This window comes from Protopterus annectens, chromosome 8.part0 (assembly GCF_019279795.1).
Source record: "Protopterus annectens isolate FY-2018-M chromosome 8.part0, PAN1.0, whole genome shotgun sequence".
Lineage (NCBI taxonomy): Eukaryota > Metazoa > Chordata > Ceratodontiformes > Protopteridae > Protopterus > Protopterus annectens.
In genome coordinates, this window is record NC_056741.1 from 532,485,898 (window position 1) to 532,510,132 (window position 24,235).

The following is a 24,235-nucleotide window of genomic DNA, read 5'->3' on the forward strand; positions in this document are numbered from 1 at the left end:
CTTTTCGTTTATGGTGTACCCCAGCGAAGTCAGAAGTTTCTTTACAAATGCCAGATGTTTTAATAGCATGTCCTGGCCTTTTGCCTGGTATGGGTACTTTTGAATATTTCTCTGCCAGCAAAATGCAATGGCTGGAGATAGACACTTTGTGAATACCCTGTGCGCAGTAGATAATCCAAAGGGAAGTGCACTGAACTGATAAAGATGGTGACATATACCCAAACCCTGGCCCTACAAATCCACCTTCCCTGATTACCCAACCCAAACACCCCAACTCTTTGCTAATAGGACATCTAAATATCCGAAGTGTTAATAACAAAGTAATCCAACTTCATGCCCTTCTAGATACCCATAGCTTTGACATCCTCTATCTAGCAGAAACATGGTTAAAGCCAAAGACCAAAGACAATGAAATCATTCCCCAAGGATACAATATACTAAGACTAGACCGTATAAAAAGTAAGGGTGGTGGAGTTGCAGTCTTATTCAAAGAAGGACTTCAAATCTCCACCTTACACCATTTGACCCACCACAAGATAGTAAAGCTGAAGTACTTGTCACTAAATTTCAAATAAACCATAACAAATCTTTATATATTATCTGCATCTACCTCCCACCTGGTAATAATATTAGCACCATAGAAAACATCCTAAGCTGGGTGTCCTCTACATACCCCCAAGAAACTATTATACTTGGTGATTTTAATACTGATTGGGAAACTGTCAAAGCTGATAATCCCTCCTCCCATATCAACCTTCATGGTTTCAGTCAAACCATCATAACCTCTACCAGAATCAACAAACCAAATAAAAAAGAGAGCATCCTAGACTGGATTCTTATAAAAAGACAAAAACAAACTTACAACACATGAACTCTACCAGATGATGTTAGTGATCATACTTTAACCTATATCCTTAGGCATAAAAATGATATCTCTAATCCCCCCATCTATAGAAACATACGTACCAATAAAAACTTCAGCCCAACAATATTCCAAAATGAACTAAGTGCTTGTAACTGGAACCCTCTAAAAACTCTACCACTTCAAGAAGCTGTTGACTATCTAAACTCCAATTTCCTATCTATCCTTGATAGGCATGCACCCAAAAGGACCATTAGAATGAAAGCCAAACCAGCCCCCTGGCTTACTAATGAAACCAAACAAAAGATCTTACTTAGAAATAAAATCTGGGCAAAGAGGAGAGCTAACAAAAATATTTCTGATCAACAACTTTTTAAGCAACTGAGAAATACTACAAAAAAGGCAATACTCACAGACAAAAAGAACTACTACTGTAAAATACAGCAAAATCACCAAAATAACCCCCAGAAGTTTTGGTCTAGTGTATATAAACTCCTTTCCCCAGGGCACTCCCATACACCTATCCCGCTTCAGGCAGACCCAAACACCCCCCACCAAACAGCCAATGCCTTCAACTCTTTCTTTACAGAAACCATACAAACACTAGCTAGCCAACTTATTCCAGACAGCTAAAACCTTGCCAAGTCCATACCTAGTACTCTCCCAGTATTCTCTATTCAACCAATATCTACCACTTTCATCTACAAACTCATCCAAAAACTTAGGCCTTGTACCCCTTCTGCTGACCATTTACCTTCTGAATACCTCCAAAAAGCAGCCAAAGTAATTTCCTATCCTATATCCATCCTCATAAACAGAACCATTAAGGAAGGTTACATTCCAAACATCTGGAAAATCTCCCATATCATTCCCCTTCACAAAGGTGGCAACTCAAATGACTACTCAAACTATCGACCAATAGCACTCATCACCCTTAGCAAAAATCATGGAAAAATGCATTCATCATCAACTTTTAAATCATTTAACACAAAATAACATAATAGCTAAATGTCAGCATGGTTTTAGGCCATCTCATAGTACCACAACCGCTCTGTTATCCTTTACAGATGTTATAAATAGAAATCGTAATAACAACAACCTCTCATCTGCACTCTTTATTGACCTCTCCAAAGCTTTCGACATGGTTAACCATGCACTTCTGATCAACATTCTTGAATCCTTCTCTCTTGACTCTTTAGCTATTAAATGGTTCAGGTCCTACCTAACCAATAGACAACAAGCAGTTCTCTGGGCAAATAATATATCATCCCTTCTACCTGTTACACTGGGAGTCCCTCAGGGCTCCATTCTAGGCCCACTTCTTTTTTCTCTTTTTATTAACGACCTGCATGTAGCAATCCCACAGGCCACCTGCATTCAATATGCAGATGATTCAACATTAATTTGCTCAGCAACCTCACCATCTGTACTACATTCCCTGACTCAGAATGTATTTAACACAGTAGAAACATGGTTCACAAAACGTTGTCTCCTTCCTAATGCGAAAAAAAACAAGCTCCTTCTCTTTACACCCTCTAATAAGTCTACCCCAATTGATTTCTCTGTCATTTCCAATAATAGCACAATCATACACCCTGACTCTACAACTAAACGGTTAGGAATTACTGTTGATAACAACCTTACATATGATAGTCACATAAATAACACCATTAAAAATGTCAACAGGAAAATTGGCTCCTTATATCGAATCAAAACTTTCTTAACTCCAACAGCTAAAACCAAAATTGCTCATTCCCATTTAATTTCTACTCTTCTTTATGCCTCTCCCATATACACCAACCTAAAAAAGAATAACCTTGTCAAACTACAGCATGCCTATAACAGCATCGCCAGATTTGCCAGTGGTAACCCCTTTAGAACTCACCACTGTCTAAATCTAAAGCAGCTGGGCTGGCTTGAACTTCAAAACCTTCTGAAAATCTCCCAACTAACCATGACCCACATGATATTTTATCAACCTAATAACACTCCTATACTATCCAATCTCATAATCCCTTATAAAAACCTAAACTCACTGCGCTCCTCTAACAAGCTTCTAGCTAGTATAACCAAAACTAATAACTTGGCTGTAGAGTCCCTGTTTTCTACCACAGTGGGGAAAAAACTGGAACCTCCTTCCAAATGAACTAACACTTTCTTCTTTGTCTCTCTTTAAACAAAGACTTAAAACATACTTTAAAACTCACTGGTTATGTCCATGTTGTAAACCTGACCAATCTTTCCCTCTACTAAGATTACTTCTACACCCTACCAATTTTTCACACATATTTCTTTAATTTCTATGATGAAGAACTAAACTGCTGACCACAATGAAGCAATTTCGTAGATTCATCCTGCTTATTGTTAGTACAACCTAGTACATAACACAATGTCACTTTTATTGTGTAATAGAATTCATCTCACCATACTTAATGATTTCTATACTAGTGTAAATATCTTTTTGATCACTTTTTTTTTTTATCATTTTTACTGATTTTTGTATACTTATTTGAACTACTTTCATTTACGATGTTTCAACTATGTTTACCAACCTTGTTGCTGTATTTTAAGTAATGATCTAACTATTAATGTTGGAGCTTTTCTCCCTGGGCCTCTACTGAAAATGGAAATATATCCAGCTAGATTAGCCCGGTCAACAAATGTAAAATAAAATATAAATAAATAAATAAATAAATAAATAAATGGAGCCTGCTCTGAAGCGTAGGTATTTTCTGCAAGATTCCCTTATTGGAATGTGCAGGTAAGCTTCCTTTAAGTCTAAGGTTGCTAACCAGGCATCTTTGCCTAGCATAGGAAGCAGATGTTTAAGTGATAGCATTTTGAATTTTGGGATTGCCAAAAAGTTGTTTAGAATAAAGAGGTCCAGGATAGGATGCCAGGAGCTGTCTTTTCTGGGTACCAGGAAAAGTCTTGAGTAAACACCTTGTCACCTTTCTTCTGCTGGGACAGGTTGAATAGCCCTGATACTTAGAAGAGAGAGTACCTGTTGTTGAGCCTCTGCTCACTGATTTGGGGGTAGGTCTATCCAACTGTTTGGGATTGGTAAGGTGTGGAAGTGGAATCTGTATCCTTGGAAAACTATATTTAAAACCCATTTGTCCTGGGTAACGAGTTCCCAGTTATTTGCATGCAGGGCGATCTTTCCTCTTAAGGGAGCAGGCAGATGAGCAGGGCTTGGAAGGCTTAAATTTAAGTCATTGTGACATTTTCCATAGGGGGGTGTCTTACTACTACTAGCTTTGGAAGTGGGAGCCCCCCACTGCTTAGGCCTGTGAGTACCTTGAGACTGTAGCCTGGGTGGTCTGCTTTTCCTGGGTTTGGACTGAGAAGGCCTGGAAGAGACTGCAAAGGAACAATTCTTAGAAGGCCAGTGCCTACTAAATCTGGGAGGCTGTACTTGCAGGAAATCTTTAACAGTATGCATAGATTTAGCTTTTTCCTCCATCTTTTTAAGAACTTCTTCTGCTTTGTTGCCTAACAGGCAGTCTTGGTGTAGGGTAGCATCCAGTAATTTAGTTTTAACATGATCCAGCAAGTTTTGCTCCTTAAGCCAAGCATGCCTTCTAAGTACACACCCAGTGACAGCAGCCCTGCAAGATGCTTCTAAAGAGTCAAAAACCCACATTGTAAAGTATGCTTACCAACTTGTTCAGCAGAATGCATTAAATCCTGTAATTCTTTATGTTCGGTACAGTCCGGAATCAACATCATTTTCTGTTTAAGTAGTCCCATAATATGCTGCTGATACTTTAACATACAAAACTGGCAATTTAAGGCCCTAATGGCCAATGCAGCAGAAGTGTATACCTTCTAACCCCATCTGTCCAAGGCTCTAGAATCTCTATCAGAGGGGGTAGGGTTTTTGGCAGCAGTAGCCTTAATGCATTTTGGTCCTTGGGAAATGGTCTCTGGATCCGCAGTAGGATTCTTGAAAAGGAACTTGTGAGAGTTAGGTACTCGGTAATACCTGTCAGGATTTCTGGGAGCTGGAGGTAAAGTGTCTGGGGCCAGGCTAGATTCCAAGAAGGCATCATCTACAATATCCAGAACAGGAGGGATAGCTAAAGGCCTGTGTTGAGGGAGGAGTAAGAATTCCCTAAGCCTCTTTTTGGAGTCAGAGTAATCCTGACTTTCCCAGCGGAAATGCTCCCTAAGAGTGCGCAAGGTTTCACCAAAAGAAAAATCTTCTGGATGGGAAGCAGAGGGAATGGAATCCTCTGCATCAGAATCCTCATAGGTAGATAAGGGCAAATCCTGGTAATCAGAAGAAACAAATCTCAGAATCCTGATCAGAAGAATCAGAAGGAAAATCAGTTCTAGGTCTCTTAGAGGGGGAAGGCTGGCTTCCCCTAATTAAAATAATAAGGTCTTTAGCCATTCTAATCATTTGTTTTTTAGGCATATGGGCCTGACCATGCAGTTTGGACGTTGGTTTTTTAGGCATGGGTCAAGTTTTAGGCTTTGAAGAAGATGGCGTCGGTTTGAAATGCAAATCTGTAGGCCTGAATACACCCTCAGAAGCCGGTGCCTGCACAGCGGCTCTGGACCCATCCAAGGTAGAGACATCCGCAAGTTCCATAGTCGAAGAAGCATCTCGCGGCATACCGGACTCTGAATGGGTCTCAGTAGAAGCCTGCGAATCTGAAGTAACGGGTATCAGGGGCTGCGAAAGCACCTCACTGAGTACCAGCGAACTGACGACTAGCTTAACGGACACATCGTTGGCAGTTTTGGACCTATGCGGTCTGTCTCTGTCTTTATCCTTACGTTTTTTCAGAATATTGTTAGATGGCTTACCGAAGCCATTTCTGGATAGTTATACCGAGTACCAAAATAATTTGCTGCAAAAATAGACAGATGACGAATAGTTCGGGGGTTGAATAAAGCACAAAACCGACAGCAAGGGACGTCGTGGTCTGGGCCTAAGCAAGGAATGCAGTACGAATGAAAATCTTTATGAGGTATTTGCTTTCCACAGGTAAGACAACTGTTAACTTTTAGTGACATCAGTTAAGAGCAAAACAATATCCCCAATGAGGTACTTAGCTTTTTTGAAGACTTCGGTTCTAAAACTCGAAAACGAAAATTTCAGGAGTCGGCCAACCGGCACTTGTGAACTGCTTCTGCTTCGGACACCGTGCGGCAAGAAAGACTGATGTAATGGCATCGGCTGCATGTTTTATACTCCTGACATCATGGAAGAAGTGACAGCATCCGACACAGGAATCTAAGACTTTGATATTCAGGCCGGCTGAGGGCTACTTGCAGGCAGACAATCCAAATGTAATGACTGCAACTGAAACACGAAGAACATCAGCTGGAACTGTCACGGCATAAATGGTCACAAGATTCATTTGCCTTATACTTCGTATGATTCCTAAACAGTGGGAATAACTGGAGTGGAGACATGCTTCATTTTCTGTTTCCTTTGCTCTCCAAGGAAACTGTATGACTAGGAGCAGAACCTGGACCCCCCCCCCCCCTCCATAATGGTCAATGGTATGCCTTTTCTGAAAAGAATTTGAGGAATTCCCTCAGTTCCTTCACAGAGAATCTGTCTTGGTTCTCCATTTACAGTCAAGTTGGCCATCTGGCTGGTCAATATGGATGTACTAACATCCTGTGCCCTAACCTTCCAAGGGTCAAAGACATCTGGAAAAGGCACAGCAGCTGGACAGTCCCACGGACTGATCAAGTGCCACAAAAGAGATGTCTTACTCAGCCAGACTGAAAGAAGCTAAATTTCAAGTGATTATGTTTCTTCAGCTTTTTTTCCTAGGCTGCTGAGTCTGAGTTAGATGACTCTGAGACCATCTTTGATATGACAAAACCTGAAAAGCTGGAGAAAAGAAAAACAACTACAAACAGTCTGGGTACAAAGGATTAAATAAAAATTAACGCTCCTTATAATTACATTGAGGGCCTAGTCAAAAAAGACACTTAGAAGGCTTATCCTTGTAAGGGATCTATATACCACTATCACATTTCTCTTTCTTAGATTACATTAAATAATTTTCTGAAGAACAAAACAAAGGGAAAAAAAAGGATCCCTAGCTGGGTCCTTAGCTGCATACGAGTGTAGGTGAAAAGTACAGTTGTGTACCTACCATAAATGTAGATGTTCGAGTGTATTCACTGTTGCAGTCATTACACTTGGGTTATCCGCCGGCAGGCTACCCGCAGTCGGCCCGAGTGCCAAAGTCTTGGTCCGGCGTCAGTTGCTGTCGCCTCTTCCCTGACGTCAGTGCGCCAGGAGTATAAAAGATGCAACAGACGCCATTCTCTTCAGTTTTTCTTGCCCCAGATGTCAGGTGCCCCCAGATAGGAAGGCTGGAAAAATAAAATTATGCCAGAAACCATGCATGTACTAATATAAACATTTCCTTCATCTACAAGCAAATACACCACATAGGTTGTATAGAGTTGAGAAGTACAGAGAAGTCCCAGCAAAGCAAAGAAAAGGGGGATGGTGGGTGGGTAACCTGGACTGCAACAGTGAATACACTCGAATATCTACATTTATGGTAGGTACACAACTGTACTATGTTCATCGTGTTTCACTGTTGCAGTCATTACACTTGGGTTGATTCCCAAAGTTGAAGTTGGGCAGCTGGGTCTAGATACGATATGGAGAGGCTACCAGGCCCTGCAGGACTGCAGTGGCAAAGCCTGCTCTGGATTTAGAGTAGAGAGGCAAGTGGTAGTGCTTGGTGAAAGCGTGCACTGAGCTCCAGGTTGCAGCTTCTAAAATGTCTTTGGTTGGTACTCCTCTGAGAAAGGCTGCTGAAGTGGCTGTTGCTCTGGTAGAATGTGGCCTAATGACCTTAGGCACTGATTTGCCATGTTGTGCATAACAGAAGTGGATGCAGTGTCCTATCCATTTTGAAACTGTCTGCTTTGTGATAGGTTTTCCTTGTGATCCTGCAGCATAGGCTACAAACAGTTACTCAGTTTTTCTGAAAGCTTTTGTTTTGTCCAAGTAGAATCGTAGTTGTCTGTGTATATCCAAAGCATGCAGAAGTCTCTCCCCTTTATTCTGGGGATTTGGGTAGAAAGTTGGTAAATGAATGGTTTGGTTCAGGGCCACATTGGAAACTACTTTTGGCATGAATGTTGGGTTTGTCCCGAGAGAAACCCTGTCATGATGAAAAATGATGAAAGGTTCCACAGCCATTAATGCCTGTAACTCTGATACGCTTCTTGCTAAAGTTATTGCTAGGAGCAGGGCAGTTTTCCATGATAAGAATTTTATATCAGCTGTGCTGGCTGGTTCAAAAGGAGGCAGTGTGAGTTTTTCTAAAACAAAGTTGAGATCCCAAGTTGGTACTGGTGCTCTCCTTGGGGGTCTTGCGTTTTTTGCCCCTCTGAGGTACTGTCTTAGTAGAGGATGTGAAAAAACAGGAGGTTCCGTATTGTAATGAGCTGAAACGGCAGAAGCATGGATTTTAATTGATGAGAAAGATAGGCCTTTGTCCAGCATCTCAGTTAGGTATTGTAAAATCTGAGGTATATTTGGAACAAGTGGGTCGAGCCCTTGTGCCTGGTTCCAAGCACAGAATCTCTTCCATTTTTCTGCATAAGATTTCCTAGTGCTGGGCCTCCTGGCTTCTAAAATGACATCCATAACAGCTTTAGAGAGAGGTGCAGTCTGAGTGGCTACATTATCTGCCATGCTGCCAGATTTAAGGTTCTGAGTTGACTGTGCAGAATCTGATTGTTTTGTTGAGTCAGAAGATGAGGAATTTGAGGTAAAGGCCAAGCTGGGCCCTGAGACAAGCTCTTTAGGATTGGGTACCAGTACTGGCTTGGCCAGTCTGGGGCAATCAGGATAATTTTTGGCCTTTCTTGTCTGACTTTTAGGAGCACTTTGGTAAGAAGAGGCATTGGTGGGAAGGCATAGACTGTCAGAGCTTTCCAGCTGAATGATAGAGCATCTACTTTCCATGCTTGAGAGTGATACGTTCTTGTGCAGAATTTCTGTAGTTGGCAATTGTGAGGGGAGGCAAAAGGATCTATGTCTGGGCGTCCCCATTTCCTTGTTATCATGCTGAACACCTGTGGATTTAGTTTCCATTTGTGAGAGTCCATGAGGTTTCTGCCTAGTTCGTCTGCCAGTGTATGTTTTGTTCCTGGCAGGAACTGTGCCTGCAGATGTACCTGATAGGTTAGTGCTGTGTTAGACAAGGTCATGGCTTGCCTGCATAGGGGGGTAGGAATGTGTGCCCCCTTGCTTGTTTATGTACCACATAACTTTGGTATTGTCCGTCTTTATTAGTAGTTGTCCTGGATGTAGTAGGTCCTTGAAAGCTGTCAGGGCATTCTGTACTGCTAGCATCTCTTTCTGATTGATGTGAAGATGCATTTGTTCCTTGGGCCACGTGCCCTGAATACATTTCCCTGCCATGTGTGCCCCCCAGGCATAATCCAATGCATCCGTTGTTATTGTCTGCCTGGCTGTGGGTAAGGTGAAAGGTTGTCCCTTGTTGTGGTGACAGGCCTGGGACCACCATTGAAACTCCTGTTGTAGGGAAGGAATTGAAGTTATGATTGTCTCCAGGCTGTGACAACGTTGAGTCCAAACACTTTTTATATACCATTGTAGTTTCCTCATATGCAGTCTTGCATATGGAAATAGTAGAATGCAGGACGCCATGAAGCCCAGGGCCTGCAGAATTTTTCTTGCAGGGAGCTGGGTCTTTGTTGCCATCAGTTGAAAGTATTGAGTCAGTTGCCTTTGTTTGTCTGGCATGAGATAAGCCATCTGGGCAGTTGTATTTAAGCTTGCACCCAGGAATATTATCTCTTGAGAGGGCACTAGTTTTGATTTCTTTTTGTTTACTGTGTACCCTAGGCAAATTAGTAATCTTTTTACAAATGCCAGATGCTTTAGTAGAATGTCCTTGCTCTCTGCTTGAATAAGGCAGTCGTCCAAGTAGGGATATATTTGAATTCCTTTTTGTCTGCAAAATGCAATTACTGGTGCCAGGCATTTTGTGAAGACCCTGGGCACAGTAGATAAGCCAAAGGGCAGTGCAGAGAATTGGTAATGCATTGAGCCTGCTATGAATCTGAGGTATCTTCTGCAAGTTTGTCTGACTGGGACATGCAGGTATGCCTCCTTGAGGTCCAAAGTAACTAGCCAAGCTTTCTTGCCCAGCATGGGTAGAAGCTGCTGTAGTGTGAACATTTTGAATTTTGGAACATCCAGGAAAGTATTTAGGATTGACAAGTCCAGTATTGGTCTCCAGGCTTTGTCCTTTCTGGGTACCAAGAAAAGTCTTGAGTAAAATCATTGCCCCTGTTCTTGCTGTGGTACTTTTTGAATAGCTCCCATGTCCATGAGAGCAGCAATTTGTTTTTGCGCCTCTGTCCATTGATTCTGTGGCAGGTCTGGCATACCTTTTGATTTTGGAAGCGTGTGAAAGTGGAACCTGTAACCTTGTGAAACAATATTCAGTACCCATTTGTCCTGGGTGATTATGTGCAAATTTTTTGAGAAAAGTGCTAGCTCCCCCCCCCCCCCCAGGGGTGCTGCCAAACGTTAAGTGCTTGGCATCTGTAGAGGGAAGTCATAGGGACTGTTTTCTATAAGGTTGTGATTTGTCTTCCCCTCCTTTGGGGGCTGAAGCACCCCACTGCTTAGGTCTGTAGGAGCCTTGGGGCTGAGATCTGCCTCTTTGTGGCCTGTCTGACACTGGAAAGGACCAATTTTTTGAAGGCCAGTTTCTGCTAAACCTGGGTGGTTGAACCTGTAAGAAATCCTTTACTGTCTGCATTGATTTTGCTTTATCCTCCATTTTCTTTAACACCTCTTTTGCCTTAACACCAAACAAAGTATCATGCTGTAGTGGAGCATCCAATGATTTAACTTTAACATGGTCAGGTAAACTTTGTTCTTTCAACCAAGCATGCCTTTGAATAACAGAGTCTGTAACTACGGCTCTACAAGAAGTCTCTAATGAATCAAAACCACATTGTAAAGTATGCTTTCCCACTTGTTCAGCTGCATGCAATAAATCCTGCATTTCCTTACTGTCAGGACTTTCTGCGATTGAAACCATTTTTTGCTTTAACAATGGCATGAGATACTGTTGATATTTAAGCATGTGAAACTGGCAATTTAAAGCCCTTACAGCTAAAGCAGCAGAAGTGTAAACTTTTTTCCCCCATCTGTCCAGAGCTCTGGAATCTCTATCCGAGGGGACAGGATTTTTAGCAGTGGAAGCCTTCACCCCTTTAGGACCCTGAGAAATTCTTTCTGGATCTGCAGCAGGGTTTTTGTAAAGAAATTTATGAGAGTCAGGGACCCTGTAGTACCTGTCTGGCTTGACTGGTGCAGGGGGGTAAAGAATCAGGAGTCAGACTGGATTCAGAAAAAAACATCAACAATATCAAGCACAGGAGGAATAGCCAGGGGCCTGTGCTGGGGCAATAAAAAAAAGTCTCTGAGCCTTTTCTTGGATTCTGAATAATCCTGGCTCTCCCAATGGAAATGCTCCCTCATGGTGTGCATGGTTTCCCCAAAAGAATAATCCTCTGGCAGAGAGGCTGAAGGTATAGACTCTTCTGCATCAGAGTCCTCATAGGGAGGGAGAGAGCATCTCTGGTCAGAAGAGGAATCAGAGGAAATAGAAACCTGGTCAGAGGAATCATAGTCAGTGTCTCGCCTAGGCCTTTTGTCAGGAGGGGGATGGGAACCCCTGATTAAAGAAATTAGGTCTTCGGCCATTTTAAGCATCTGTTTCTTTGACATGGATGACTGTTCATTAGAATGCTGTACTTGTTTTCTTGCCTTTAATGGTGTTTTTAACTTTGCCTTGGCTGCTGTAGTGGGCTTAATTGCAAGCTGTGAAGGTCTGAAAACACCCTCAGAAGCCGATGCCTGCTCAGCGGCTCCAGACCCATCTGAGGGAATAGTTTCCGTAGGCCCAATACCTTGAGTTTCCACAGGCCTCGGTGTCTCCACGTGCTGTTGGATAGGGCCTGTGGCTCCGACGCTGTGGGTGTCAGGGGCTGCGAAAGCGCCTCACTAAGAACCGGTGACTGGCCTAGAATAGGCTTCGTCGTCGGTTTTGGACCTCGGATGCCTGTCTTTTTCTTTGTCTTTGCGTTTTTTATAAATTCCGGACATCGGTTGTTCCGACGGCATTATGTAATTAAACCTTTGGCCAAAATAATGTAAAGCAAAATCAGACAGACGTTTAATAGTGCGTTTGTTGAATCTAGCACAAAACCGACAACTAGTAACGTCGTGGTCAGGGCCTAGGCAAGGAATACAGTAAGAATGAAAGTCCTTATGAGGTATTTGCTTACCACAAGAAATACAATTATTAACTTTTACTGACATCGGTCTGGAGCAAGAAAAAGTTTCCCCAATGGGGTACTTAGCTTTACTGAAGACTTCGGTGCTGAAACTCAATTTCGAAAATCTCAGGAGTTGGCCGACCGGCACTTGCGAACTGCTTTTGCTTCCGGCACCGCACGGCAATAAAGACTGAAGAAAATGGCGTCAGTTGCATCTTTTATACCCCTGGTGCACAGACGTCAGGGAAGAGGCGACAGCAACCGATGCTGGACCAAGACTTTGGAATTCGGGCCGACTGCGGGTAGCCTGCCGGCGGATAACCCAAGTGTAATGACTGCAACAGTGAAACACGATGAACATCAGGCTGTACTGCTGTCATACTGCAATGCAGATAAACTCTTCTTTACCAACTGGCAGCAAGAAAGTTCTAAGGATTTTTACACACACTCGTACATCCCTTAAGAACCAGCTCATAGTCTGATGCATAAGGTTGTAGAATAGCTTGTGCAAGACAAAGGTGCGTAAGCTTTTGTTCACAAGCCGAACATACTATATCCTTAGCAGGCTAAGTCCCCTAAGTCAACATTACTGCAATAATGATCTAATAATGGAAATCACCTTTTACCTGCTTAAAAGGTGGACACAATGACTTAAGAACAAAGATTGTACATTTAAAACCAAGACGAGTGAAGAACACCTATATTTCATTATCTTGTTAACACACCAATGAATTCAACAAGAAACTACTTCTTATAACTATAGACTTTATCCGACAGTACTGTGAATTAAACTCATTTATATTCTAAACCAAAACTAACTTCTCATGCTTTTTTTTCCCCTAAAATGACAGTGGATGACAATTACTTCACATGTACTTAAAGATAATACAGCAATGAATAAGAATGGGGCCAATAATGCAACATCATCCTGAAATGCCACACTGAAGTAAGCAGAGTTTTTAATACAGTAAACTCTCAGTTAACCAGAACTCTCAAGCAACCCAAAAAAAAAAAAAATCTAAGAAATACAGTACAGTATGAACAATTCAGTTTTTCATGTATTGCACTTTGTTTTCCCCCAGCAAAAACTTACATACAAATAAGCTCCATCTCTTCCCAACCTGAGAACAAGTCAAACTGCTAAAATGTCAATGCTCGCTCCATACTCACTCAGTTTGCATCAGATTGTACATTCTCTCTCTCTGATCTCTCATACACAATGAGTGTATCTTCAGCTTTCATACATGCATTCACTCACTCTTTCTCCCTCCAGTCTCTCACACACACACTCTCTTCAGCTTTCATACATCTCTCCGATCTCTCACACACACACACAAGCTTTCATAGATCTCTCCGATCTCTCTCACACACACACACACACACACACACACACACACACACACACACACACACACACACACCAGCTTTCATACATCTCTCCAATCTCTCTCACACAGTCACTTCTGCTTTCATACATGCATTTACACACTCTCTCTCTATTCAGTTCATTCAATTCCAATCCACTCAGCGTGCCACTGAAAACCATTCCGCATGCCATGCTTTCTAACGGAAATATAAGCTTAAATTATTATTATTCAAGCCAGGCTTTTAATTATTGTATTTCAATTTTAAAATCAAATCAATACAATGTTTATGGTATGATATGGTAGAGTGTAGGGTACAGTATTTGTCAAGTCTGTTTTTAATAGTAACTTTCAAGCAACCAGAAACTACACTTATCCAGCATCTACCATTCCCCATTGGTGTCGGTTAACTGAGAGTTTACTGTATTTAAGGAGGCTGCAAAACTATTCAGATTTTTTCTCATGGGTTATTGATATGTGCCTACCAGATGGAACAGAACAAATTTGTTACAGTTGTCAAAGCAATGTTCTAAAAAAACTGATGAGCAATGAATGGAACGGTAGATTTCTTGAATACATTTATATAGTTTCCATTAGGTAAAGAGTCATAGAGATTTTACAGAATGCAATAAATAACCCTACTTCCAAAACTTACTTCAACATCCTATTTTCCAACAAAAAATACAATTAATGATATGACACAACTTCAGAAAACAAGCTCAGCATTTTAACATACACTGCCTAATTTAGCTATGAATCAAGTGACTACTAAAAATTGACTTAAATGGAATTTCATATTTCCATCAGCAGTTTTTTTTATCCTTAATTTTTCTCATTCTCCAGGTAGGACATTTTTTGGTATCTAACAGTACGCGTTACCATCAAGACAGGGTCAAAGTGCTAAAAGTACAGTTGTGTACCTACCATAAATGTAGATGTTCGAGTGTATTCACTGTTGCAGTCATTACACTTGGGTTATCCTGCTGGCAGGCAACCCGCAGTCGGCCTGAATTCCAAAGTCCTGGTCCGGCGTTGGTTGCAGTCGCCTCTTCCCTGACGTCAGTGCGCCAGGGGTATAAAAGATGCAGCCGACGCCATTTTCTTCAGTTTTTCTTGCCCCAGATGTCAGGTGCCCCCAAAAGGGTAGGCTGTAAAAATTATGATCATAAAAAAGCATGCACATAACCTTCATCTACAAGCAAATACACCACATAGGTTGTATAGAATAGATAGGTACAGATAAGTCCCAGCAAAGAGAAAGGGGGACAGTGGGAGGGTAACCTGGACTGCAACAGTGAATACACTTGAACATCTACATTTATGGTAGGTACACAACTGTACTATGTTCATCCTGTTTCACTGTTGCAGTCATTACACTTGGGTTGAATCCCAAAGGTGAGGTTGGGTGGCTGGGCCTAAATAGAGTTTTGAGTGGCTATGAGGCCCTGCAGAGCTGCAGTGGCAAGGCCTGCTCTGGATTTAGAGTAGAGAGGTAAATGGTAGTGCTTTGTAAAAGTGTGCACTGAAGTCCATGTTGCAGCCACCAAAATATCCTTGGTTGGTACTCCTCTGAGGAAGGCTGCTGAAGTGGCTGCTGCTCTGGTAGAATGTGGCCTAATGCCCTTGGGCACTGATTTGCCATGTTGAGAATAGCAGAAACGAATGCAGTGGCCTATCCATTTTGAAATAGTCTGCTTTGAAATGGCTTTTCCTTGGGTACCTGCAGCATATGCCACTAAGAGTTGCTCAGTCTTTCTGAAGGCTTTAGTCTTGTCCAAGTAAAAGCGTAGCTGTCTGTGTATGTCCAAAGTATGCAGAGGTCTCTTCCCCTTATTCTGTGGGTTTGGATAAAAGGTAGGCAAATATATGGTTTGATTAAGAGCCACGCTGGACACTACCTTAAGGCATAAATGTAGCGTTTGTCCTTATAGATACCCTGTCCTGATGGAAAATAATAAACGGTTCCACAGCCATTAGTGCCTGTAACTCTGAGACTCTTCTTGCTGAAGTTATTGCTAGGAGAAGAGCGGTTTTCCATGACAAGTATTTTATCTCTGCTGTATTGGCTGGCTCAAAAGGAGGCAGTGTGAGTTTTTCCACGACAAATTTGAGGTCCCATGTAGGTACTGGAGCTCTCCTTGGAGGTCTTATGTTTTTGGCTTCTCTGAGAAACTGTCTTAGCAGTGGATGGGAAAAAATAGGTGGTAACGGATTGTAATGAGCTGAAATGGCAGAGGCATGGATCTTAATTGATGAGAAGGATAGGCCCTTGGCCAGCATCTCAGTTAGGTATTGCAAAATCTGAGGAACATTTGGTTCAAGCGAGTCAATTCCCTGAGCTTGGTTCCAAGCACAGAATCTCTTCCATTTGTCTACATAAGATTTTCTGGTGCTGGGCCTCCTGGCCTCCAAAATAACATCCATAACTGCTTTAGAGAGAGGTGTATTCTGAATGATTACATTATCCGCCATGCAGCCAGATTTAGGGTTCTGAGTTGGCTGTGCAGGATCTGACTGTTCTGTTGGGTCAGCAAATGAGGTATTAGAGCCAATGTCCAGGCTGGGTCTTAAGACAAGCTCTTTAGGATTGGGTATCAGTGCTGGCGTGGCCAGTCTGAGGCAATCAGTATCATTTTTGGCTTCTCTTGTCTGACCTTTAGGAGTACCTTCGAGAGGCAGAGGAGGGAAGGCATATACTGTAAGGGCTTTCCAGCTGAATGAAAGGGCGCCCACTTTCCATGCTTGCTTGTGATAAGTCCGAGTGCAGAATCTCTGTAGCTGGCAGTTGTGAGGGGAAGCGAATAGATCTATGTCTGGGCATCCCCATTACCCTGTTATCATGTTGAAGATTTGTGAGTCCAGTTTCCACTCGTGAGGATCCATGAGGTTTCTGCTTAGTTCATCTGCCGAAGTATTTGTCTTTCCTGGCAGGAATTGTGCTTGCAGATGTACTTGATAAGTCAATGCTGTGTTCCACAAAGTCATGGCTTGCCTGCAGAGGGGGTAGGAATGTGTGTCCCCTTGCTTGTTTATGTACCACATGACTGTAGTATTGTCCGTCTTTAGCCGTAGTTGTCCTGGATGAAGTAGGTCCTTGAAGGCTGTCAGGGCATTTTGTACAGCTAGCATCTCTTTCTAATTGATATGAAGATGCACTTGGTTTGTGGGCCATGTGCCCTGAATACATTTTCCTCCCATGTGCGCCCCCCCAGGTATAATCTGATGCATCTGTTGTTAGTGTTTGCCTGGCAGTGGGTAAGGTGAATGGCTGTCCCTTGTTGCGGTGACAGGCCTGTGCTCACCATTGAAACTCCTGTTGCAGGCAGGGAATGAGAGAAATTACTGTTTCCAGGCTGTGGCAATGTTGAGTCCAAATACTTTTTAGATACCATTGTAGTTTCCTCATATGCAGTCTTGCATATGGAATTAGTAGAATGCAGGATGCCATGTAGCCAAGAGCCTGCAGAATTTTTCTTGCAGATAACTGGGTCTTTGTTGCCATGTCTTTGAAGTAAGAAGTCAGATGCCTTGGTTTGTCTGGCGTGAGTTAAGCCATCTGGGCAGTTGCATTTAAGCTTGCACCCAGGAATATTATCTCTTGAGAGGGTACTAGTTTTGATTTATTTTCATTTACTGTGCACCCTAAGCAAATTAGTAATCTTTTTACAAATGCCAGATGCTGTAGTAGAATATCTCTGTCCTTTGCTTGAATAAGGCAGTCGTCCAAGTAGGGGTATATTTGAATTCCTCTTTGTCTCCAAAATGCAATTACTGGTGCCAGGCATTTTGTGAAGACCCTGGGCACAGTAGATAAGCCAAAGGGCAGTGCAGAGAATTGGTAGTGCAGTGAGCCAGCTATGAATCTGAGGTATCTTCTGCAAGATTGTCCGATTGGGACATGCAGGTATTCCTCTTTGAGGTCCAAAGTTACAAGCCAAGCCTTCTTGTCCAGCATGGGCAGAAGCTGCTGTAGAGTCAATATTTTGAATTTTGGGACGTCCAGAAAAGTATTTAGAATAGACAGGTCCAGAATTGGTCTCAGGCTTTGTCCTTTCTTGGTACTAAGAAAAGTCTTGAGTAAAATCCTTGTCCCTGCTCTTGGTGTGGCACTGGCTAGCCCCCATGTCCATGAGAGATGAAACTTGTTTTTGTGCCTCTTGCCATTGATTGTGTGGCAGGTCTGGCATGCCTTTTGCCTTTGGAAGGGTGTGAAAGTGGAACATGTAACCCTGAGAGACTATAGTTAAGACCCATGTGTCCTGGGTAATCTTGTGCCAGTTTTGTGAAAAAAGTGCTAGCTTTCCCCCTAAGGGTGCTGCCAAAAAATAAGTGCTTGGCATTGGCAGAGGGAAGTCATTCGGACTGGTTTCTATAAGGCTGTGATTTGTCTTCTCCGCTTTTGGCTAACTCGAATGTGTAAAAATCTGTAAACCAGTTTACTGTGTAATTTAATTTAATCCTGACTTGTGCTCAGGACTAACTGTAACCTGTGGAACTTGTTTAACTTGCTTACTTATGTAATCTCTGTAAATAGTCTGTTTGTAATATATAATGTTGGTATTATGTAATGCTGTATCTGCTTACCCCTTGGAGCTTTTCTCCCTGGGCCTCCGCTGAAAATGGACATGCATCCAGTCTGACTATCCCGGTCAACAAATGTAAAATAAATAAATAAAATAAATAAATAGAAGCACCCCATTGTTTGGGCCTGTATGAGCCCTGGGGTTGTTGCCTGCCTCTAGGGCATCTGAATCTGCCTCTTTGTAGTCTGTCGGACACTGGAAAGGACCAATTCTTAGAGGGCCAGTTCCTGCTAAATCTGGGTGTCTGTACCTGTAAGAAATCCTTTACTGTCTGTATAGATTTTGCCTTATCCTCCATTTTCTTTAACACCTCCTCTGCCTTAACACCAAAGTATCATGCTGTAATGGAGCATCCAATACTTTTGCTTTAACATGATCAGGCAGATTCTGTTCCTTTAACCAAGCATGCCTTCTAATAACAGAACCTGTAACAGCGGCCCTGCACGAAGCCTCCAGTGAATCATAGCCACATTGCAAAGTATGTTTTCCCACTTGTTCAGCTGCATGCAATAAATCCTGCAAATCTTTGTTCTCAGAACATCAGAATTTGTCAACATTTTTTGTTTTAACAAAGACATTAAGTATTGCTGATATTTGAGGATATGAAACTGGCAATTTAAAGCCCTTACAGCCAAGGTAGCAGAAGTGTAAACTTTTTTCCCCCATCTGTCCAAAGCCCTAGAATCTCTGTCTGAGGGGACAGGGTTTTTGGCAGAAGCAGCCTTGACCCCTTTGGGACCCTGTGAGATATTTTCTGGGTCAGCAGCAGGGTTTTTGTAAAGAAATTTATGGGAGTCTGGGACCCTGTAGTATATGCCTGGCTTAACAGGGGCAGGAGGTAGAGAGTCTGGAGACAGGCCGGACTCTGAAAAAACATCATCTACTATGTCTAGAACAGAGGGAATTGCAAGAGGTCTGTGCTGAGGAAGTAAAAGAAAGTCTCCAAGTCTTTTCTTAGAATCGGAATAATCCTGGCTCTCCCAATGGAAATGCTCCCTCATGGTATGCAGGGTTTCCCCAAAAGAATAGTCCTCAGGAGGAGAAGCTGAAGGAACAGAATCTTCAGCATCAGAATCCTCATAGGGAGGAACAGAATACTCCTGATCAGAAGAGGAATCAGAGGAAATGGAAACCTGATCAGAGGAGTCATATTCAGTGTCTTGCCTAGGCCTCTTATCAGGAGGGGGATGGGAACCCCTGATCAAAGTAATTAGGTCTTCGGCCATTTTGAGCATCTGTTTCTTAGGCAGAGAAGCCTGTCCTGGAGAATGCTGAACTGGTTTCCTTGTCTTTAAAACTGTTTTAGACTTTGTCTTGGATGCTGACGTAGGCTTTATATAAAGTTGTGTAGGTCTGAAGACACCCTCAGAAGCAGATGCCTGCTCAGCGGCTCCGGACCCATCTGAGGGATTCATTTCCGAAGGGCCAATACCTTGAGTATCCAGAGGCCTAGCTGTCTCCACGTGGTAGTCGGAGGTGACCTGTGGCTCTGAGGTAGTGGGAGTCAGGGGCTTCGAAAGCGCCTCTCTGAGCACCGGCGACTGGCCTAGAAGAGGCTTCATCGTCGGTTTTGGACCTCGGATGCTTGTCCTTGTCTTTATCCTTGCGTTTTTTTTATGAATTCCGGTCGTCAGTTGTTCCGACGGCATTATGTAGTTAAACCTTCTGCCAAAATAATGAAAAGCAAAATCGTACCGACGCTTAATAGTGCGTTGGTTAAATCTAGCACAAAACCGACAACTAGCAACGTCGTGGTCAGGGCCTAGGCAAGGAATACAGTAAGAGTGGAAATCCTCATGAAGTATTTGCTTCCCACAAGAAATACAATTGTTAACTTTTTCCGACATCGGTCTGGAGCAAGAAAAAAGTTTCCCCAACGGGGTACTTAGCTTTATTGAAGACTTCGGATCTGAAATTCGGTTTCGAAAATCTCAGGGGTCGGCCAACCGGCACTTGCGAACTGCTTTTGCTTCGGACACCACGTGGCAAAAAAGACTGAAGAAAATGGCGTTGGATGCATCTTTTATACCCCTGGCGCACTGACGTCAGGGAAGAGGCGACAGCAACCGACGCCGGACCAGGACTTTGGAATTCAGGCCGACTGTGGGTAGCCTGCCAGCAGGATAACCCAAGTGTAATGACTGCAACAGTGAAACACGATGAACATCTGGACAATCCATAAAAATAGAATGTTTCCCTGGTTTCCTCTGCTGAAGTCAAACCCTATCACTTAGCTGCAGAGCATTTTCTTCATAAAATTCACTGCCCATGCGGACATATCCCACAGAACATTCTGTGGATTCAAAGACAGGAGTTTAATTTTTTAATGAGCTAAACAAACAGGAATGGAAACAGTACAAACACGCTAGCTTTTTGGCTGCATGCTCTTGACATACACTTGCTATTACACTTGATGCTTTGACGTGACTATTGAGACCAGTATTCCCTGTTCAATTTGCTGTTACCAACAGCTGTAGCTCCACCCGAGTAACTTTGATACAGACAAAGCAGAAGCCTGCTCTTTGTTGAAAAAATAATACCAAATGAAGCATACTGTTCCCAAACAGCTGTACATTCTCCAATACTGGCTCTGTACAGACAAGAGAGACTCTGGAATTACTCAGAACAAACAACATTTAAGCTCCTCCCACTCAGGATATTAATACTTGCTTGCACAAATGTTGAACGTCATCCATGAAGTAGAGTAAAACCTTCATGAAATATACAGTAAGGGATATTTTCTTTTAAATCGCAATCTGTTAGCAATGTTCATTCATTATGCAGGTATTAAGAACAATTTTATTTATTTATTTATTTATTTCCAGTTTGATAACCGGGGAAGTCCACTGGCAGTGGAGGCCCGGGAGAAAACGAGTCTGAGAATACATTGTAGTAATACATTGAACACAAAAACACAAGCATACATTGAAGATAATACATTGCACACAAAAACACAGCAAAGAGACTGAAAATTAATACATTATATTAAATTAAGCAATATATTTTGAGTCTTCTGCTAAAAGTATTAACAAAAAAGACAGACATTAAGAAGGTATGTTATGCGTTTTATAACTTGTCTAAAGTTGTGACATAAAACACTTACTTTGACATCTTGCTTGGGTCATCCGTCTCCTAAGGAAGAAAAAAAACAAATGCAATTTAAATAAAATGAAAGGGAATGCCAGAAATCAAAACAATGTTGTTTTCATCAAATGATCTGCAAGTTCCTGAACAGGTATTTCCCTATTCCACAAACAAGTGAAAATTAAACAGTTAAGTTCTTATGGTTTAACACTATTTGTGAGGAATGCTACTTCGCTGGGTCTATGACTGGAATTAGCTTTTCCTGTCTGAATCTGTTTTCTCTGAAGTTTCAGCAATCAAGGGCAAGTGCTCCCCTAGCAGTTGTTGCGATGGCACAAGCCACATGATGAAAATTTGCTTAGTCCCTAAGCCTGAAAGCAAACCTCAACCATTACATGTGCACAGTTCCTACAAAACACGGAAACAAGGAAGCTTAAGCAGCCAGAGTGTTCCAAGAATGTATAAATATATAACTGTCCAAATTAAAGGGAAATTTAACAGCAGCCACAGGATACAGGAGCCATCTACAGGGGATAGTGAGAGTATAATTTAGACCTGCCAAGGACGGTCCACGGTTTAAGATATAACACACATTCTAACATATCAGCTGACCTGTAAGGAAATCCTCCCTAGTAATGCCAGAAAATAACAGATATTTTAACATACTGGCCAGCCTGTGAGGGAAAGCTTCTTGATATATCTACATCTGCAAACAACACCAAACAGCAAAGCTGGAATGGAGGTAGAAGCTTAAGACAATCAAAATAGCCTGAAATTTAAAGCAATGAAGTACTGAAAAAAGCCCAAATGACTTGTAAGTAAACATACAAAACGCTTCTTGAATTTGTGAAATGACAACCAGGTGGTTATAGCACAAATGTATTGAAAGGCGACAATTCTGAAACAAGTAAAGTAGCAGCCACAACCCTGATTGGGAGATCTCACAGAACAGCAATTTCTAAAGGACGGTTTGTCACTTGATGATGTAAAGTAATGCAAATCAGCAATCTTCTTAAAGACTGTCTACTTAGCCCATCACTCCTTGGTACAAAATGTTAAACAGCTGTACTGTTTCAGGGAATTCAGAGCTGTTTCCAGAAAGAACCTAAGCTGGGGGTTCAAAGCCAGGGATTGAAGGCCAGCTTCTGCCATGCAAAGAAAGCAGGGTGATAAAAAAAATAAGGTTTAAGAACAATTTTTCCCCCTAACCTGTTACAATTAGGCATTTCATCCAGGCACTTAGTGATTCATTTGCTCTTGTCTTAGGATGACAGCCAGCCCACTAACTACCCAGTCTGGGTAAGAACCTTGAGTCTTTCAGCTGAATTGTTCCCCGATTTGGGTGAGAATATATTGGCCCAATACACCCTTAAAAGGTTTCTGGAAGGCTGCCATCATATGAGGGTTAACACCTTTTCCAGCTTACTCCTCTCTGCAGCATAGGTTCATAGCTAGGTACCAGGCTATCTGCCAGAAGGCATTTATAAGCCTAGCTGGAATGTGTTGGCTTTCGCCGCCCCCTTAGATTAGTTCCCTGTGCCTCTGTCCAGATGAGCCATTGAAGTGATCCCTGGGGTAAACTTTCTGTTTTCCATCCACTCGTCAAGGTTTCTCTTGAAGAGGGTTAGCGAGGAGCTCTGCCTAATGTAGATTGGAATCTTGTTCCAGAGAATGGGAAGTCTCTGGGACAGGAATCTATCCCTCCAGCACATTCTATTTAATGTTGTGGTGAGGTTTAGACCCCTGGAACATGTGGCTCGAGGGGATATGATTTTCTTTAGCTGGAGCATGTCCATCAATTCCTGGTTGGACATGGTCTTGTATGTCAGACAAAGATCAATTCGGAGTAGGCGGCATGCAACTGAGTATAGCTGGAGTTTCGTCAGTCGAGCTGCATAGGGCATCTCATCTGCTTGAGGCCAGTGATCCTCTTGGTGAGGTACTTATCTGGTCTTTGCAGTTGATGCAGGTGTTTGGTAAAGTACATCCCAAATGGGGCATTGCACTCTATGATGGGTCTGACGAGTGATGCGTAGAGGGGCCCAATGACCTCTTACAATCTGGATGCAAACCCTTTTGTGATTAGGTGGGCCACATAGAAGGATTTTCTAACCACTTTGGCAGTGTGATTATCAAAGGAGAGGCTACTATCTACTTGGGTCCCCAGATCCCTTATTACGTCCACCTATGTGGTAGTTTGTGGGTACTTTGTTTTTTCCAAAGGGGATGACTATGCACTTTTTGGCATTTAGCTTGAGACCATGGTTTTGACACCAGGCATCTGTCTCAGTGAGACCCTTTTGGAGGATGTCTGTATCAGCCGGAAAGTCAATTATAGCCCCTAGTTTGCAGTCGTCTGCGAAAGTACAGTTTTGTACCTACCATAAATGTAGATGTTCGAGTGCTAATACAGCTGCAGTCATAACAGATGGGTTTTCCTGCCATCAGGCGGGTCCTCGGTCGGCCGAATTCCAAAGTCTAGGTCCGGCGTCGGTTGTCGTCGCCTCCTCCCTGATGTCAGTGCGACAGGGGTATAAAGGACCAGCCGACGCCATTTTCTTCAGTTTTTCTTGCCCCAGATGTCAGGTGCCCCCAGAAGGAAGGCAATACATAAATTTATGTAATAATGAAATGCAATATAATCAAAAAACAGTAGTTGCAAGCAAATACACCATAAAAGAATATCCCAGTCAGGTTGTATGAGGAGGTGTTAGCCATTAGGCCTGTCCCAAGAGGGGAAGGAGGGAGGGAAACCTGGACTGCAGCTGTATTAGCACTCGAACATCTACATTTATGGTAGGTACAATACTGTACTATGTTCATCGTGCATACAGCTGCAGTCATAACAGATGGGTAGAATCCCAAAGCTAAAAAAGGGGTGGTAGGCACTAGGTGGAGCTCGGAGGAGCTAGGATGCCCTGCAAGACTGCAGTGGCAAAGCCTGCTCTAGATTTGGAGTATAATGGTAGGTGATAGTGCTTGGAGAAAGTATGTACTGAACTCCAAGTGGCAGCTTC

At 42.5% G+C, this 24,235-nt stretch overlaps 1 protein-coding gene across 1 annotated transcript in view; it reads right to left on the minus strand.

The window, feature by feature from the left end:
- Positions 1-24,235, minus strand: part of SETDB1 (SET domain bifurcated histone lysine methyltransferase 1) — a gene marked incomplete in the record, with an annotated part of 3,089,600 nt that overhangs the window by 739,141 nt on the left and 2,326,224 nt on the right. The window contains 1 exon segment of the mRNA XM_044080041.1: positions 21,238-21,266. Coding sequence (XP_043935976.1) covers positions 21,238-21,266 — 29 coding nt within the window.